Source organism: Nicotiana sylvestris, chromosome 2, assembly GCF_000393655.2.
Source record: "Nicotiana sylvestris chromosome 2, ASM39365v2, whole genome shotgun sequence".
In the NCBI taxonomy this organism is placed as follows: Eukaryota; Viridiplantae; Streptophyta; class Magnoliopsida; order Solanales; family Solanaceae; genus Nicotiana; species Nicotiana sylvestris.
Window position 1 is genome coordinate 134,764,768 of NC_091058.1, and position 20,358 is coordinate 134,785,125.

The 20,358-nt window shown below is 40.7% G+C and overlaps 1 protein-coding gene across 1 annotated transcript; it reads right to left on the minus strand.

The window, feature by feature from the left end:
• Positions 1–247: 247 nt before the first annotated feature.
• Positions 248–1,283, minus strand: LOC138885637 (uncharacterized mitochondrial protein AtMg00860-like). The gene is made up of 2 exons (XM_070166606.1): positions 905–1,283; positions 248–462 (listed from the first exon to the last, which is right to left on the minus strand). The coding sequence occupies exons 1-2, from the start codon at positions 1,281–1,283 to the stop codon at positions 248–250; spliced, it is 594 nt and encodes a 197-aa protein (XP_070022707.1).
• Between the last annotated feature and the right edge of the window lie 19,075 nt (positions 1,284–20,358).

The following is a 20,358-nucleotide window of genomic DNA, read 5'->3' on the forward strand; positions in this document are numbered from 1 at the left end:
GATCGTAGATCTTTACTAGAATAGGGTCAATGAAATTCTTATATGGATGCTGTATCATGGATGATAGGGTAGCCAATGCATCGACAAACTCATTTTGGATTCTGGGAACATGCTGGAACTCTGTCTTTGTGAACCTCTTTCTCAACTCCTGTACATGATGCAGATAAGGGAGTATCTTGGAGTTCTTGGTTGCCCATTCTTCTCGGACCTGATGTATAAGCAAGTCTGAATCCCCGATCATTAACAACTATTGGATGTTCATGTCAATGGCCATATTGAGTCCCAAGATGCAGGTCTCGTACTCAGCCATGTTGTTGGTGCAAAGGTATCTGAGTTTGATAGACATTGGATAATGATGACCGGTTTCTAACACTAGGACTGCTCCTATGCCAACTCCTTTGAAATTTGCTGCTCCATCGAAAAACATTCTCCAACCATCATAGTATTCTGCAATGTCTTCTCCTATGAATGATATCTCTTAATCAGGAAAATATTTCTTTAAGGATTCGTATTCTCCATCCACGGGATTGTCGGCAAGATGATCTGCCTAAGCCTGTCCCTTGATCGCTTTCTGAGTCACGTAGACAATGTCGAATTCACTCAGCAGGATTTTGCCACTTGGCTAGCTTGCCAGTGTGCATGGTCTTCTAAAAGATGTACTTCAACGGATCCATCCTTGATATGAGATACGTAGTATAGGCACAGAAATAATGCCTTAACTTCTGAGCTACCCAAGTCAGAGCACAACAGGTGCGTTCTAGCAGAGAATACCGGGCCTCGTATGGGGTGAACTTCTTGCTAAGATAGTAGCTGGCCTGCTCCTTCCTCCCCGTTTCATCATGTTACCCGAGAACACAACCCAACACTCCATCTAGCACTGCAAGGTAGAGTAATAGGGGTCTACCTGGCTCGGGTAGGACCAAAACTGGCGATGTGGACAGGTACTCCTTGATTCTATCGAAGGCCCTCTGGCAGACATCAGTCCATTTGGTAGCGGCGTCCTTCTTCAACATCTTAAAGATTGGCTCACAGACGACAGTAGATTGAGCTATGAACCGGCTGATGTAGTTGAGTCTCCCCAATAAGCTCATTACGTCCTTCTTGTTCTTTGGCGGTGGCAGTCCTTGAATAGCTTTGAGCTTTGATGGATCCAGTTCTATCCCTCGGCGACTTATAATAAACCCAAGTAGTTTTCCGGCAGGAACCCCAAATACACATTTCACGGGATTCAGTTTCAGGTTGTACCTTCTCAATCTGTTGAAGAACTTCCTCAAGTCTTCCATGTGATCAGTGGCTTTATTGGACTTTATGATGACATCATCTACATACACCTCAATCTCCTTGTGTATCATATCATGGAAAATAGTAGTCATGGACCTCATGTAGCTGGCCCCTGCATTCTTTAACCCGAACAATATCATCTTTTAGCAGTACATTCCCCACGACATAATGAAAGTCATTTTCTCAGTGTCTTCTTTATCCATCCAGATCTGATGATACCCAGCAAAGCAATCCACGAATGACTGCAACTCGTGCTTAGCGGAATTGTCAATTAGGATGTGTATGTTTGGCAAGGGAAAGTCGTCTTTTGGACTGACCGGTTGAGATCCCGGTTGTCGACACAGACCCTGACCTTCCCGTCCTTCTTCGGTACTGGCACGATGTTGGCTAACCGTGTCGGATATTCTACTACCCTGAGAACCTTAGATTTGACTTGCTTAGTGACTTCTTCCTTGATTTTCAAACTTATGTCAGGCTTGAACTTTCTGAGCTTCTGCTTTATCGGTGGACATGTCAGATCGGTTGGCATTTTGTGAGCCACAATAGATGTACTCAGACCAGTCATGTCATCGTACGACCAAGCGAATATGTCTTCATATTCCCTTAGAAATTTTGTGTATTCCTTCTTTTCTAATGCCAATAAGTGGACACTGATTCTTGTTTCTTTGACGTTCTCTGCATCTCCCAGGTTAACAACCTCGGTCTCATCCAGGTTGGACTTAGGTCTGTTCTCAAAATTTTCAACTTCTTTAACAATCTCTTCTGCTATGTTATCTTCCTCTGAATCTATGTCCGTTTGTTGCGTCGTGTCATTGCATGTCACAGTCATTGGTTCATCAAGATAAGTAATAGTAATGCTATATGAGCAAAGTAATGAGAGAAAAATAATAAGAGTAAGATTTATAGGTAAAATTGAAATGCTTTGCTAAATTCCATAACTGTTTTGAATATTGAAGATCTTATTGCGAAAATTCAAAAATGCGAAAGGAAAATCAACTAGCAAAAATGAAAGATAGTGCATGATGCTTTGTTCAGCCTTGCTACCCCGAGGCTTTCCGAGCTCTGGTGGTTCTGATGGTCCAATTATTGAGGCATGCTCCTCGGCTTACAACTTTTATAGAAGGTCCTTCCTCCCTTTCCTCCTTGAAAATGACACAACAATCCATGTCGTCGTCTTCCACGAATAAATTCCTCATTGCTGCCAGTGCTTCCTCTTCTTCCGACCCATATATAACATCGGCTGACTAGGAAGTCTGTTCCAAATATGGTATTGGATGCTCCAGTGGGTAATAAGGGCCGCGCCATGGTGGCAACCAGTTGTTGAACTCTTTCCTAGTGTACTAGTATCCCAGACCGAAAGCGGTGCCATGCTTCTTCAGTTTGATAGGTTTGACGATTCCTTTGAGGTTCTTGCCAAGTCCCTTGCCAGGTTCATATCTGCTCCAGTTCAATATGCTTTCAATTTTGTTGTCCCACCATTTTTCCTTATCAACGGCGTTTACTCGCTCGATGTGGTGATAGGTCTCTTCGCCTATCTTTCTTCTACCTCCGATCGCTGGGATGGTTTGGCGACTGTATATGGAATTTCTACCGTCGCCGTGAATGACCACCTCTTGGTGATTCCACTCAAACTTCACTGCCTGATGTAGGGTCGATGCTACTGCCCCAGCGACATGAATCCAAGGCCATCCCAAAAGCAAGTTGTAAGATGCTGACATATCTATTACTTGAAATTCGACGTCAAACTAAGTATGCCCCATCTGCAAACACAAGCTAATTTCCCTAATAGTGAACCTTTGGAAACCATCGAAAGCTTTGACATTGATGGCCCCATCTCTGATCTCATGCAACCTCTTTCCCAATGTCCTGAGTGTCACCAACGGACAAATGTTGAGGCTGGACCCACCATCAATCAAGATTCTTGTTATGAAATAATCCTCGCATTACACAGTGATGTGCCGTGCCTTGTTGTGACTCAACCCTTTTGGTGGCAACTCATCTTCATGAAATGTGATTTGGTGACTTTCCAATACCTTCCCTACCATGTTTGCCATTTCTCCTCCAGTGATGTTTCTCGGTACATATGCCTCACTCAGCACCTTCAACAAGGCGTTCCAATGTACATCGGAGCATTGCAACAAAGCTAGGATAGAGATCTGTGTCGGTGTTTTGTTCAACTGATCGATGACTGAGTACTCCTTTGCTTGTATTTTTCTCCAGAGATCATCGGGCCCAGCTTCAGTGATGGTTGGCTGTCCAGAGTCCTGCTTGCTTGATTTAGCCAAATGTTCCAGGGTGTATACTCTATCGGTTCTTGTCATACCCTATGTCGCGACTGCTTCTCCGGATTTGGCTTTCCCTTTCCTTCTTGCCTCGGCTGTGTAGTCCCAAGGTATAGCATTTGTATGGAAGGGCGTTATAGCCGACATTGCTACTGGAATGGGCACCTTTACTCTGAATGGAGCCTGTATTTTGGAAGGCAAGACCGCAACTTCAAATGGTTCAAGTACATTTTCCGGGGACCTAAACTCAACCTCGATCAGTGCTAGCATCTTTGTAGAGGATGGTATTTCAAACTCAAGTGTTATGGACATGTTCACCTTAGTGTCCCCAGAAGGCTGAATCTAGACTACAATCGGATTAAGGGTGACTGTTGGTTTCTTTGGATTGTCGCCTTCTGTGATCAAACCTATTGACCCATTGGGGTCCCAGTCATCCTCTATTTCAATCATGTGAACGCCTCCACCCATGTGGTCTGGTAGAGGGTTATTGTGAACATTAGAAGCGGGCTCCTTTTCCATAATAATCTTTTTATCAATTATTGCTTGGATTTTATCTTTCAGAGAGAAACATTCGTCAATGGTATGCCCTTTCATGCCGGAATGGTATGCATAAGATTTATTAGGATTGACCCATTGGGAATGGTTTTCAAGAGTTATAGTGGGGATGGGGTGACATAACCAGCAGCTTTAAGCCTTTCGTACAGCTGGTCAATTGGTTCGGCAATGGCGGTATATTGTTTGGGAGATGTGCGTTCGAAATTTGGTCGGGGTCTAGGAATGTTTTGGCGAGTGGAAGGTGATTGATAGTGAGAGGGTTGAGTATTGTAGGCTTGGTAGACATGTGCGGGTTAGGAATATCTGGGTGAAGTAGGCTGATATGTGGGAGGTGGAGGTGATTGGTAAGTAGGTGGTGGAGTTTGGTAAGAGGGCGAGGGTATTTGGTAATATGGGGTAGGTTGATATGGGAGTGGAGGCATCGGGTAGGTTTGGTATTTGATAGGAGACTTGGTTCTCCTTGCAACCATCACGGTGCTCACGTCCCTTTTCTTGGTCGTGCCACCAGACTGTAGAGCCTTGTTGGCAGCCTACAAAGCTTCAAAGTTTGTGACCATACCACTTTTGATATCTTTCTCGATCCTCTCACCTAGCGTGATGATGTCGGAAAATTTATGGCTTTCAATCAGCATCAACCTTTCATAGTACTGTGGGTCTTGAACTCAGACGAAAACCTGTTCATTTGTTCTTCTTCTAGAGTCGGTCTTACCTTAGCAGCTTCTGACCTCCAGCGAGTGGCATACTCGCGGAATGTCTCCGTGGGTTTCTTTTTTAGGTTCTGGATGTAGAACACATCTGGTGCATTTTCTGTGTTGAACCTAAACCTGTCCCTGAAATCGGACGCCTGCTTACCCAATTCGACCACTTCTTCGTATCTTGGCTAATGTACCAAGATAGATCATCTCCGTTTGGACTCCTCATGAAGAGTTTCATGCGGATCCTTTCATCCTTCCCTATTTCGACCAGCTTGTCGCAGTATGTTCTCAAATGAACCTAGATCTCCTGTACCATCAAACATCTCGAACTTCGGAGGTTTGTACCCCTCGGGTAGTTCAACATCGGGTTGTATGCAGAGGTCTTCTTAGTTTATCCCCTCAATTCCTTTGTTTCCTTCGATGCCCTGAATTCGGCTAGTCAACTTCTTAAGCTCTTCAGCCAGACTCCTGATGAGTGAGTCTTTATCATTAGGCTCGGGTATGCTTGAAATGGGTTGGGCGGAGTGCGACATGGTTTCCATGTAGATGGGGGTGTTATGAGTGTGGAAATGGTCATTTGTGAAGTTTACCAGTTCTGGGATGAGCAGTGGAGTATTGTTGGAAATATGACAGGTGTTGCAGTGGTGGTGAAGTGCGGGATGGTTTTGTGGTTTTGGGATATTTTGTGGAGGTTTAAGGTTCTAAGTGTTAGGAAAATTGACATCCGGGTGGTGAGGGAAAATGATAGGCTCGCCAAGTTCCGGACGTGATCAAGCTCTTCTTGGAATTTCAATAGCTTTTGTTCAAACTAGGATGCACTTTCCTTAGGAACCAGAGTACCATGAGTGACCTCTACCCGTTCAGTTGAGTTTTCCTTTCTGGTGTTGTTCAAATCTTCCATCTTTCCTTTGTTCTTGTTTTTGACGGGGCTAGGAGGAGGAGTGGGTGGAGGGTCCTTGGATTTTATGGAATATGATGATGATGCCAGAGCACGAACTAACCTTGGGGAGGGGAAAAAAATAAAAACAAAAGGTAACAAGTCTGTGAGGATTATGAAAAGAAATGTTACGATATTTAAACACGTAGTACAAGAATGTAAGTTGTGTCCTAATTTGGGAGCCTCATTGTGCCCGAGGTAGGCCTAGCGACAAGTTGATTTGGAGAACTTATAATACTAAATGCCTCATTTTTAAAAAATAAGACGAATCCCAAAACGACACTAAATAACATAAAATAAAAATGTCACTAATGGCCATTGACCTTATTACATTCATAAAACAAAAGGGTAAATTCCTATCTATTTGATCCCAGAAGGACCTTCCCCAGACTCAGCATGTTTGGCTCCATCGAACAGCTTCACCAGCTCGCAAAGTCCCAGCAACAGGTAGGCTCTGGCCAAGTGTCCACCTTCATTTCCCTCAACATTTTTGTAGTCCTTGATCCTCTTAAGAAACTTCCTTTCCAGCTCCACTAAACCTCGTTCCAGGTATCCTAATCGCTTGTTGGCACTGACAACCATGTCTTTCCATTCTTCAATCAGTTTTTGGTGGGCTTCTTGAATCTAATGGTGCTCGCTTTCACATTCCCGAATTCTTTTGCGCAGTTGGTTGTATCTGACCTGTGCTTCAGCCCTTTCATCGATGATTTTGTAACCTCGAACAAACCCAAGTTGGCCCAAATCATTGTTAGTGTTCTCCATCCATCTTGAATAGTATGGGGTACAACCAACATGGTATCTGTCTGGCTCGATAGTATCTATCCCCATGATGATCTTGTAATGCCACATATGCTGAGCTTGGCACTTATAAGGACTGTCATCAGCTTGGAAGTCAGCCCAGAAATGACTCATCTTGTCGACCTTTGGTATAACCTGTTTCCTACCAGCCTGTCTCATAACCCGGAGAGGGATATAAGGGTAGGTTCCTCTCCAACTGATCAGTATCAGAAATGGCGCGTCCCTGGATCGGGCGATGAACTCCTCAGTAGGGAACCACTCGAACATCCATTATATTTGATCCTCAGTCTGATTTTCAAATAGCTCCACCCATCCCTTGGTTTCTTCTGGCTGAGCAAACATGTTGGGCATGTAGTTCATTCGCCTTATTGATGGAAGACTATATGATCGTCCCAATCTCTACGCTGAATCTCTTGCCTATATTCACCCCTTTGGAGATGTTCCATGAGCCAGAATTGGAGTAGCAAGTTGCAGCCCTCGAAGTGTGAGGCTCCTTGTTGACACTTTTCCAAGGCTCAATATATCTCTGCGATAATCATGGTCACTATGCTAAATGGTTGTCCACCAATTCCCTCCATCAAAGTTTTGGTGACCATGGCTAGCCTGGTGTGGATCCTTGCTTTCTTCATTGGAAACACTATCATTCCCAAGAAGCAGAACATGAAGACAAAGACCCTTCGATGAATATGCCCCAACGATGTAAGGGCGAACTCATCCGGATATGTATGGTAGGATTTGCTATGACCGTACCTCTCGTACAAATAATCAAAGGGAATGTAGGACTCCTTCAAACATGTCAAGTCTGGATTCTTCTTTAGGCCCATCATTTTGAGAAAACCTCTACCCTTGCGATTTTCCAGCATTAACAAACTGGGGGTCTCCCATGGTATACTAGCCAATCCTCCTATATCCTCTAGCAAGGGTGTCATCTCAATCTCTCCGAAGTGAAACACAGACTTATCCCTATCCTAGAACATAGTAGCAGCTTCTATGATTTTGTTGTTGGGTTGGACCTCCAGGAGGGAAGGTAGATTTCCTAGGTATTTCCGGACAAGAGTCTGATCACTTGAATGAAGATTCTCCCACCAACTTAGCATCCTTGGGTGGATATTTGTGACTATGCCGATTCTGGGGGACTTCGTGCCTCATGTTTCTGCAAGACAAAAGGGTTAGGCCCTTACCCTCACCAGATTCGACTATTAAATACCAATAATTGGCATAAAAGCATTTAGTTCTCCAAACAAATGCACAAAACATGATAGTGTCGTTTGGGTTTTTGGGAAACCCAGTGGACTTTGGATAAGGCTATCTTAAACAGTCATTATGGGGACAACATAACTGACTCAGCTAGGTTTGACCATGATGTATGCACAATTAAACAGAGTAAGGTTTCTATGGGGTTTTTAGACTGGTACCCTTGAGCGGACAACTCAAGAGAGAAAGGCACGAAACCGTCGACTACACCGTTGATCGACGGGTTTTAACGTAAATATGCCTTTGCCAAATTTAAAGGGTGATAATATCGGAAGAGCGCAACCACTTATTATGAGCGTTGCTATGGTACGAGTGGAAGATGATGTTGAAAGCATGCTTATGCAATAATTAAAACAAGTTGTCACATATTTGTACGTTCATAAAGTGATAATTACAATAATTTAAAACAACAATAAAGGAGTGCAGTAAAGGAAAGCAGTGAAAAAAAACAAAGGAAAGAAACAAGAGGCAAGTTAGTTTTTACAGTAAAAGAGGGAATTAAATGCTTAAAGATATCAATAAAATAAGGCACATAAGAAATGTAAAGTCACAGTAATAATTTGAAATAGTAAAAGCCTAAAAGTATATCCCTAGCAGAGTCGCCATGCTGTCGCGCCACCTTTTTCGCGCGAAATCGAGTTTAGGACATTTGGGAGGACAACTCGTTCCCCTTTGGGAATTGGATTTGAATTGGAGAGTCGCCACCTAATGATTATAGTGCATTAGGACACTACAAAGGGTTTGTTTTGAGTAACTAGAGATTGGGTAAGGGCTTGAAATTATCCCAAGGGGAAGGTGTTAGGCACCCCTCAGGATCCACCAGTGTGGTTCTCGGCCAAACAATTATTGTGACTTTAAGCGCAAACGACACGTAGGCAAATAAAACTTCAAGTAAGAGGAGTTTTCACATAATGGTTACAAATAAACAAAGTTGGGAAGAATTAAAAGAAGGCTGAGAGAAACACTTTGAAATTTCAAAGAAACAAAGAAACGAAAAAAAAACAAAGGAAAGGGGGTCCTAGGTGTATAAATAATATGGATCACCCCACACAATATCCGGTAATCACTCCTTGATGAGGGGATACAAGTGACATTATCGCGTGGTCATCATATCCATATCTACCCTTTCCCACCCCGTTAAGATATTAAACGTGGAATGGTTCTCGTTTACTTATTGCATGCTATTACCCGCCCCAATCCTATCAGTCCCGGAGGTATTTGGGACTACTAATCCTAAAAGGGAAGGGGTATGAGGGTTTTACGGTTTTAAAAGGACAAAATTCTAAGGCGACAATCAAAACATATATATAGCAAGCATTGGGAAAACACATAAACAGGTACGGCTCAAATAGACCTCCTTAAACCAAAGAAAAGCATATGATTTAGAATGTCTAGCACATATTAATTAGGGTCTAATTAAAACTTAAGAAGTTGAAGCAGGCTGATTTATCACATATTTTCAGATAAGAAGTCTGAATTACACATGCCTGTTGGTTGTAATTAATAAAGATAGGTACAGTTAAAACTTTTACCCTACTACTTGCCTAAGTGCTAGGCGAAACCTATAGGCATGATATCTACTGGTTTCAAAAACAAAGAGGTAAACTGATTACAGAAAGGTCGCCAGTTTTAACAGAATAAAACAAGTTCTATGATTAATAACACATCACTATTGACAGATTCAGATTTTGATTAGAACCCCTATAGGCATGATTTTTAAGTGTTTGTTAATTTAAAACACTAGTATAGAGAAGTGCAGAAACATGTTGTCTAGGTGTTGTATTTTATTACGAACGTGATATCTACTTACACTGATTATTAAGGCCTTTAATTATGTTTGCCTAATGAGAGAGGAGTATGCAAGAATCAGAAAGGTCCTATAGGCATATTATCTACATGCATGTGCATCCTATAGCCATGGTATATATGCAGAAATTCTTATAGATATGTTATCTAAAGATGAGAATGCAAAAGTTCTTATAGTCCCAGTGTCTATATGCGAATGTAGAATTCTATAGGCATGGTTTCTATATGTGAGTGCATAGGTTTTGAAAGAAACTCTTATAGGCAAGATGTCTACATGATATGCAGAAATTCATAAGTAAACTGTAGACAGGATGTAAATGCAGAAATTAATAAACCTATAGGCAAGATATCTATGTGAATGCAGAAATTAGTAAACCTATAGGCAAAATATCTATGTGAATGCAGAAATTACTAAACCTATAGGCAAGTTATCTATGTGAATGCAGAAATTAGTAAACCTATAGGCAAGTTATCTACCCTTTGCATACATTTATTCCATCCCCTTTTCACTAGCCGTCCCCAATCGTTTATTACAGGTTATTATAGCCCCGGATGAATAAGAAAAGCAAAATTACATCAACAATTAAAGTACAACCAAGGGGAGCCTAATTCAGACTCCATGTCTGAAGTATGAGATGAACCAACTTCAAGAGATCATGAACCAAAGCCTTTCTCTCATTTGGATGTGTCAGAGTTCCCTAAGAGCCTCATAGGGACTTCGGGTAGTGCTCACACCCAAATGTGTAACCAGATTAGGACATAGTGCACTGTGGAAGGGCCATCCCTCAATTGTCCTAGTTCATAGGGAACTCAAGGTCCCAAGGCAAGGCTCACAAGAGTGGGGCAGAACCTAGAAGCTAAGAAAGAGTGCGAATGCAAGAGTGAAATTTTGAAAAAAAAAAGGAAAAGGGAAGAGGGGAATAACTTGAAATCAGTGCCTATAGGGGTATAGGGGAGTAGGGAATTTGCAAGAACACAAGAAAAGCAGACTGATGGGCATACTCAGCAATGGGATATGCTGGCACACCCTCCAGCCTGTTAGAGGTTAAGACCTCATGGATTCAGAACTTAGGTCATGGGGAACAACTCATGTTGCCATGCCCTAAGTCACCACTTACAAACACATAGGGGTAATGGGGTAGGGAGCAAAGATTCACAGTAGAAACAGGCAGTAGAACATAGGCATGTTAAGTTAAATATTGAACTCTACACAAGCAGTAAAGTAACCATGGATATAAAAACTTAAGTAAACACATTGGGGATGCTGAAACTAAAATTAGGACATACCAGTTTCAGAGAAAACAAACAAAGAGAAAGCAGTAGTCTTGTAAAGCCAAAGTGTAAACGAGCAATCAGAATGCTATGAGTTTAGAAGAGAATTGTGAAGTTTGAAGTGTAAAAGTATTGAATTGAAGGTATCCCAAAGTGCAGAAGGATCGTGCCCTTTTATAGTGCAGAAAGCAAGTAGAAATAGGTAAGAAAATAGTTTGGAAATCAATAACACAAGGTCTCCCTTTAATTAAGGGATTCTGATTTCAAACGGGCAAAATAATTAAGGAAGGGGGTCAATCAAAACTTTTCCAGAGCAGTACAAGAGGGGTAAATACATAGAGCTTTATTTAAGGACAAAGTCTTAATAGTACATGGTTTGTGCAAATAAGGAAAGAAAATCAGTTAACAACTAGTAAAACAGAAATTGAGGATTTCGTATGAATGAACCAGGTCAGAAAGATGGGAAGGATTTCGACTTAAGGTAAATCAGTACCAATCAATTAAACTTATTAAAAGGAATTCTGAATCAATCACAAGTTGGAAAACCATTTTGAAGAAAGATTTCTCATATATAAAAGCACACAGACATGTTAAACATGAAGAAATTTGTCATGTTATTCAATAGAAGAGTCTAGTGTAGGAGAATCAGAATTGTGTGCAAACAAAAGAAGTTCACACTTAGTTCATAGACCCAGAAATAAGTTTGAAAGAGTCAAGGGTCCTCAAACAGAACCCTAGTTTGATCATATGACCAAACTCGGAGGAAACCCCCAAATTCTAGGGTTTCCGACTCGAGTCGAATACAGAGATGAGGAGGCAATAGACTCAGAGATTTCTTTTCAGAATCTCATGAGAAGACAAGCAAATACAAATAACATTAAAAGCAGACAGAGTGTAGGAGCATAATGAGAGAATAGTCACGACAGTAAAAGAAATGTGTTTAAGAAAACCTTTTAGAAGGGACTTAAACAGGGTTCAGTAGAAGAAAAAGCAATAACACTTAGGAACACAATAGGAGATACAGTAGAAGAAAGTACTTTTCAGAAGGAACATAACCAAGGTTCATAAGAGAAAAGAGATGGTATAACACTTAAGAAAACCGTAGAAGAAACAAGTTTAAAGAGGTCTTTTAGAAGAACTCAGACAAAGTTCAGTAGAAGGAAAACAAAACTTAAGAACCCAATAGGAAATACATATAGTAGAAGAACACAAAAAATACCGGAAAAGCATAGTAAATGATCATATAGGAAGATACAACAAGATAAACATGCGAGCATGGTACAAAACAGATCTAAACAAAGAAAGGAAAAGAAGAGTGAGAGAAACATTTTAAGCCTTTTCAGAAACCCTAAATCGGAAAGAAGTAGTTTTTGAAAGAAAAATTGGGGAAAATGTTTAAAAACACAAGTAGAGCATAGGTATAGAATAGATCTAAGAAAAAATTAGAGAAGACCTCGAAGGGTTAGGGTTTCAGAAGAATCCTATAATGAGAAAGGCTTTGAAAATGTCTCCGATCTGAGTCGGAGAAGTCAGAAACAGGCTCGTAAGACCAGGACAAGCCGGAGCAAAGCCGGAGATGGCCGTAGAACCTTGAATCGGTGGAGATCTGGACGAAAACCTTAGAGGTCAGACCTTGAATCTTCAAGGACCAAGTGTATAAGAGCAAAGGGAGGTGAGTATAAGGTTTCCATGGCTTGAGAAGCCATGGATTCCGGTGGGTTTTGAGGTGAGGATGATGAGAGGCTGCTAGGGTTAGGGGAAGGTTCGAGAGAGTTTGAGAGATGAGAAGATTCAGATGTGGCGGTTGGTGAGAAATGGGATAGGGTTGGGGGTGTTTGGGAATTAAAAAGGAAAGGGGAAATTCTGGTCGTTGATCAAAATGATCAACGGCCTGGATCAAAAGGGGAAACCGGGCGGGTTGGATAAGCGGGTTAGGGGCGGGTTATTTTTGGAATTGGGCTGGCCCGTTTGAATTTGAAATTGGGGTTAATTGGGGCTGATTTTAGGCTAAAATTGAAATAAAATAGGGCTAGTATTTAAATAGCCATTTTCTCCCTTTTATTTTATAAAAAATAGTAAAATGATTTATGAAAACAAATTGAAAGTACTAAATTAATTAATAATGTATAAATATTAAATTAAAAATACTAGAATCAATTTTGTAATTATAAACATAATTAAATCTTAAGATAGGTTAAAATTGCAATTATATGCAATTTAGCTTTAAAAATACTAAATAAATTTGTAAAAATGCATAAAAATTACCTTAGCTATGTTTTGGTATAAATATGAGAATAAAATAAATTATTCACCAAAATGATTATTTTAAAAATAATTATTAGTTTTTGTACTACTAAAATAGGGCAATAAATTGATTTAAAAAATCTTTTAAAATTAGGAAAAATACTAAAACGTTTGGATATACCTATGTATGCATACATAGGATATTTTGAAAGTTTTTTGCATATATAAAATATACATGGAATAATTGGATATCAACAGGGAGCTTAATCGAACAAGTTGGAGCTTTGAAGTCTGAGTAACAGCTGAAGGGATTAAATCGGGATCGCATTTAGGGGTCGAGGACCAAGTCTGGATATCAAAAATTGAAGAAGCAATTTTACTCTTTAAAAAATGTACGACCACGCCGCATGGGGCGGCGCGATAGTGCTTTGTGTTGTTGTCTATCAGATCCGTTTTCTTTGAACTTCCCCACTAGCGCTTCATATGGCGCGACGCGCGTGTACAAAATTCTCAGAGTATTTTTTTTATTTCCGCTTGGAAAGGATAGTTTCATTAGGGTCCATTCCTACATGGTATAAATACACCAAAAAGACGTTTTTGAAGGGACTTTTGACATGGGAAGCTTTGGGAGAGCATTTGGAGGTTACAAGACACAAAATTTTATCATCTTTCCATCAATACAATATGAGAGTTTGGATTGTAACGTTAGATTGATGTTTGATTACTCATTAATTATATTTGTGATGTCTTCTTCCATGATTATAGAGTAGTTTCCCTCAGGGTTTGACGGATATGGTGTTTTGATTGATATTTGTGGATTTTAATTCTAGTTCATTGCTTGAATTTGTTTATGGAGCTTTGAGTTGTTGCAAATTTTATTCATCGGATTTTTTAATCGAAAGAGGAATATTTTGGTAATTATATTTGCATTATTTTATTTGGTTTAATTTAGTGATTCTCTTAAGTAATCGAAAGAGCTTGTGGAAACGATGATTAAATTAAGTTAGGAGAATATTCGAGAGATGTTTCCTAAAGACTAATCCATTAACGCATGCTTGTATTTTTGCAGCGCTTATATTAGTTCACCTCATAGAGTTAAGATATAATTGAGGGAGGAGTCTTAACTATACGTTTGAACTAATCATCGAGTGAATTCGTGAAAATCATTAGAACAATAGAGTGAATTATACAAGAGTTGGATCCCAAATAACTATCTTGCACCTATCCTGTCATGACCCATATTTCTCACATTGATAAGAACCTGACTTTACTAATCTCTAGTTTGTTGTAGTCAATCGTCAATTGCTTTACTTCAGTAGTTAATCGTAGTTCGTAATCATTCCATATCAAATTTTGATCACCCTGAATAGCAATTAAACCAGAGATTACTAGAGCATTGTTTAAATCCAATCCTTATAAAGACGATAATTAAACAATACTAACTTTGACTAGCAAGCAATAATTTTGTGTTATGGTTTGCGCTCGTCACAACCATGAAAACCAAGTGTAACACCATTGCCGGTACCAAAATATTTTAAAATTCTAGATATTCCTAAGTATGATGGAACTTTCTATTCACGAGATCATTTGACCGCATTTTCCACGAGATCATATGAAGAACCGAAAAGAACCACCAAATCCCCCATCACTAAAAAGGACAATGAATGTTATAACCGTAGGTGAGGAAGCCAACGGAGTAACTTATATAGGAGCAAAAAGAACAACTAAAATATCAGTGACTCACGAGAAATGTATTCAGCAAGTCCTAGAAGAAGAGAGCATTAATTCGGCAAGTTCTAGAAGTAATTTCTCTATTTGTACATGATACGAATGTGAAACGAGTTTTAATTGATCAAGGTAGCTCTATACACATGATATTACTACGAGTGGTAAACGAAATACAAGTAACAGATTGTATAATACCCAAGGTTTGATCTTTGTCTGGGTTCGGTAATTCAAGTGTCATACCCAAGGGAGAGATTTCATTTTCCACATTCCTAAAAGTAGTGAAGGACATCAAATTACAAGTGGTGGAGGCAGACATGGCTTATAACATGATTTTAGAAAGGCTATGGATTCATGATATGGATGTTGTACCATTAACTTTGCATCAAGTTATTAAATTTCTGTCACAATGTGGAATTCGTCAAATTAGGGGAGACTAACGAGCAATACGGGAAACTAATACGGTGGATGTAGCGAGTGGAACAATCATAGACGAAGAAGAAAAGTAGCAATTAAAGTCCCCAGTTGAAGAGAATATGCCCTTTACTGCAACATCAAATATAGGAAACGGAGCAGACCTAGACGCGAGACCTGATGTGATTTAGGAACTGGAAGAGAATGATACTTTCAAAACAACAACGGATGAGCTCGAAGCTGTAACCTTATTTGCTCATTGGCCTGAGAGAAAAGTCTATGTTGGGACAACTTAAGCCTAGAATTAAAGAGTAAGGAATTTGAGGGTCGATTTGGACTTGATTCTTGAATCTAATCATATATTTGGACTCGTCGGGTCATGGGTAGTTAGAATCTACCCTTTGACTCGTATTTTGACCATGTGAACTCGAGTTAACTTTTGTTGACTCTTGGAATTTGAGTAAAGATTGAGGCTTTATTATTTGAAAATGAACCATCTAGCTTTGTTTGGCATTATTGAGTTGTTTTTTCACTAGATTTGATTCATTTGGAGTTTGATTTGAGAGGAAAGCATAGATTGGAAGGTTGAAGCTGTTATTGGGTGGAGGTAAGTCTCTTATCTATCCTTGTAAGAGAAAAATTTCCCCATAAGTGATCTATTTTCTACTATGAGTTTTATTATTGATCCATAATCATACGTTTTTGTTATTTGTTCTATGATTTGGTGGTTATGTTGCTTAATTGACTCTTGTTAAATTATATGATTAGTTTGTGCATGTTTAAATAGTTAAGAGTCATTGTGATAATGTAACGGCCTGGCCGGTCGTTTCATGAGTTACAACTCCATTTTTCCCATTTTTGCTTCTTTATGTGTTGTTCAACTATATTTCATCGTATCGTGTTGGTTTGTTCAGGTTCGTAGTGGTTTTGGAGTGGAATGAGATACTTACTCACAAATTTAGGAGCTTAAGTTGGGAAGTCAACCGGATGTTGACTTATACGTAGAAGGTCTCAGATGTGAATTTTGATGGTTCAGATAGCTCCGTTAGGTGATTTTGGACTTAGGAGCATGTTCGGAATGTAATTTTGAGGTCCGTGGTATAATTAGGTTTGAATTGGCGAAATTGAAAATTTGGAGTTTCCGGTCGGCAGTAGAAATCTTGATATCTTGGTTGGAATGGAATTCCAAAAGTTGGAGTAGGTCCTTAGTGTCATTTGTGACGTTTGTGCAAAATTGCAGGTTATTCAGAGGTGATTTGATAGGTTTTGATGTTGTTTGTGGAATTTGGAAGTTTCTAAGTTCTTAGGCTTGAATCCGAGGGTGATTTAGTGTTTTTGTGTTGTTTTGAGTGATTCGAAGGCTGGACTAAGTTTAAATGATGTTATGGAATGTTTTGGCATGTTTGGTTGAGGTCCCGAGGGCCTCGGTTGGTTAACGGACCAATTCTTCGTTTTGGAAGTTGGTAGATTTTTTGGTATTTTGTTGCAGAGAAATCCTTCTTCGCATTCGCGAGAGGTCTCTCGCGTTCTTGAAGGGATATTGAGAGAGGCATCTGGGTTGTTCTTCACGTTTGAGATGTAGGTCCCACGTTCGTGAAGGATCATAAGTTTAAGGCTATGCATTCACGACCTGGGCATCGCGTTCCCGTAGAATCAATGGTCATGTGGAGCTTCACCCAATTAAACCTACGCGTTCGCGAGGAGTGTTCCCCGTTCGCATATGTGACGACCTGGTCGGTCGTCTTAAGATTTTATGCCCCGATCCCCCATTAACTACTTTCCCCAAGTTTATTTATGCTATTTTGATTTGCCGGGATGTTCGATTTTGAGTTTCGGAGAGTTTTAGGACACTTAGTCTCAAAATGAGAGCTTAAGTGTTGGAAAGTTGACTATAGTCAGAACAGTATGAAGACAGCCTCGGAATGGAAATCCGATGGTTCCGTTAGCTCCGTTGGGTGATTTTGGGCTTAGGGGCATGTTCGGATTGTGTTTTGGAGGTGCGTAGCAAATTTAGGCTTGAAATGCCGAAAGTTGAATTTTTGAAGTTTCCGGTTTGATAATGAGATTTTGATCTGAGGGTCGCAACGGAATTCTGGAAGTTGGAGTAGCTCCATAGTGTTGAATGTGACGTGAGTGCAAAATTTCAAGTCATTCGGACAAGATGTGATAGACTTTTTTATCAGAAGAGTATTTTTAGAGTTTTTGGGATTCTTAGGCTTGAATTCGATGAAAAATAGATGTTTTGATGTTGTTCTGAGCATTCCGAATGTTGGAACAAGTTTGAATAAAGTTATAGGATAAGTTGGTTGGTTTGGTTGAGGTCCCGGGGGCCTCAGGATGATTTCGGATAATTGACGAAAGAGTTTTGGAGTTTGGAGTTGCAGCTTCAGCTGGTTTTCTGTCATAACCGCACCTACGAGTGTGGGACCACAGGTGAGGCACCACAGAAGCGGCTCTGTGGTCGCAGAAGTGGAATTGGAGAGGTCCAGCAGGAGTCGTAGGTGCGAGAAGGGAATCGAACCTACGAGACCGTAGGTGCGGAGGGTCTATTGCAGAAGCGGAAACTGGTCTTAAGTGAAAGGTCCCAGGTGCGACCATTGGTCTGCAAAAGCGGGACTGTATCTTGACCGCATATGCGGTAACACCTGGGCAGATTATAAAATTTTAAAGTCGAGGGTTTAGTCATTTTTATCAAAACTAGAGTTTGAGAGCTCGTATTTGAGCGAGATTTTGAGGGATTTTCAGATATATCAATTGGGTAACGATTTTTTTACTCCTTTTTGCTTGTAACCCATTAATCTAAACATGAATTCATCATTTAATTTCGGATTGGAGATCAAAATTTGGGGAAAAGTTGGATGAAAGTTCTTAGACCTTGAATTTGACTTTTGATTGGGAATATGACCTTGGATTTGGATAATTTTGGTATGCATGAACTCGTGAGAGCGTGAGGATTGTGAAAATATAAATTTTACCCGAATCCAAGACGTGGGTCCGAGGGGCGTTTTGGTCATTTTACCTAATTTCACGTATTAACTTAGAATATCTTTGTAGAATCTGTTACTTAAAGTGATATTTACATTATGCAATTGAATTGAATAGATTTGGACCATTTGGAGTCGAGTACTCGTGGCAAGAGCGTGGTTTCGGGTTGATTTTGAGTCGGTTCGAGGTTAATGGCTTACCTATCCTTGTGTGGGGGACCTTTCCTCTTAGGATTTGGTATGTTTGGTAATTGAAATACCTTGTAGGTGAGGTGACGAGTGCGTACTTGTGCTAATTGTTGGAAATTCGGTTTTCATTAAGTAATTACTAGTATGTTTCTTTTCCTGTTTTTATTACTCGCACTATTAAGCCTGTTGTTAGCGTAGGAAAGCATGTCTAAGTGATTTAATTGCTTTATTTGCTCAAACTGCCTTACCTGAATTCTGTGCAGTATGCTAGGCTAGAATTACTTGTTGCCTTAATATGAAATTTGTCATTTCTGAATATTTTCCTGTTACTGCTGTGTATTTACATTGGGACTACGGATGTGCGATTCTGGTAGCTCCCCCTTGTTTGTTTATTTGGGACTACGGATGTGGGATTCCGGTAGATCCCCCTTTTCTGTTTATTTGGAACTACGAATGTGGGATTCCGGTAGATCCCCCTACACAGTTATATGGAACTACGAGACTGCACCTGGTAGATTCCCCCAGTACTGGGTATTTACATCTGTGGACTACGGAATGAGATTCTGGTAGATCCTCGGCGCATTATGAGTTGTACTATGGGACGAAACCCGGGAGATCTACTGGACATTTACATTTAGGGGATATAGAACGGTATCCTGATAGATCCCCGATTGCTATCTTTGTGTTGAGTTGTGTTCCCTCAGTGATTATTTTGCCTCTGTTCTAGTTGTTGTTGCTCTTTATATTCTATGTTACTTCTTACTGTTGAACTTAATTACACTGTCTTGTTCTACACTGTTATACTTTGTATTTTATTTAACCTCAGTAGGGACCTGACCTTCCTCGTTACTACCCGATTGAGGTTAGGCTTGGCACTTACTAAGTACCGCTGTGGTGTAATCATTCCCTTTCTGCGTATGTTTTTCATATGCAAATCAGGTACCTTGACTCAGATTTACCATCTTTGAGGTGAGGCGACCGTTCGGAGACTTTGAGGTATATCTATCGCGTCTGCAAACCAAGGAGTCTCTTTCCACACTTCTCTTATAGTTACCGCGTCCTTACCTAGTCCTAAGGACTAGGTGCCGTCACGATGGTTCACAAAGGGTGAACCAGGGTCGTGATAGGTTGGCATCAGAGCTCTAGGTTCATAGGAGTCATGAATCACAAGCTGGTTTATTAGAATCTCGTTGATCGGTACAGAGACGTCTGTACTTATCTACGAGAGGCTATGTAACTGTTAGGAAAATTCCACTTCATTTGATTCCCTTGTCGTGTGAGACACAATTCTAAAATGCTATCTTCTATTCTCTCATAGATGGTGAGGACACGCGCTACTCAAGATGATCAGGCACCCGCGCCCCCTACTAGAGGCCGAGGACGTGCACGTGGTGCAGCTAGAACACCTGAGCAAGCTGCCGCCGAGGTACCACCAGCAGTTCAACCCAAGTTCAGGCACCTGACACACCTACTGCTACTACTACTCCAGCTCTTCAGGAGATTGTGGCTCAGTTCATGAGCATGTACACCACTCTGTCTTAGGCAGGGATGCTTCCCCTTGCTTCAACTACATCTCAGGCCGAGGGAGGAGCACAGATTCCCACCACCCGCACTCCTGAGCAGCGAGTGCATGTTGAGCAGGTCCCTGAGATTATTCCTGTACTGCCTGTAGTGCCAGTTCAGTCTGAGGGTAAGGCAGCGGCTTCCAAGGAGGAGGAGCTGAGGCTTGAAAGGTTCAAGAGGTACAAGCCTCCTGTATTCAGCGGTCTAGCATTGGAGGATGCTTTGGGATTTCTAGATGAGAGTTACCGCATTCTCTGTACCATGGGTATATCAGGATGGAGCAGGGTTTCCTTCACTACTTTCCAGCTTCAAGGAGCCGCCTATAAGTGGTGGTGCACCTATGAGTTAGACAGTCCAGA

Coding starts and splice junctions, on each gene's coding strand:
- LOC138885637 (XM_070166606.1), bottom strand. CDS start 1,283: ATGGAAGACTTGAGGAAGTTCTTCAACAGATTGAGAAGGTACAACCTG. Junction 463..904: donor TTTGGTCCTACCCGAGCCAG/GTAGACCCCTAT, acceptor TATCATTCATAG/GAGAAGACATTGCAGAATAC.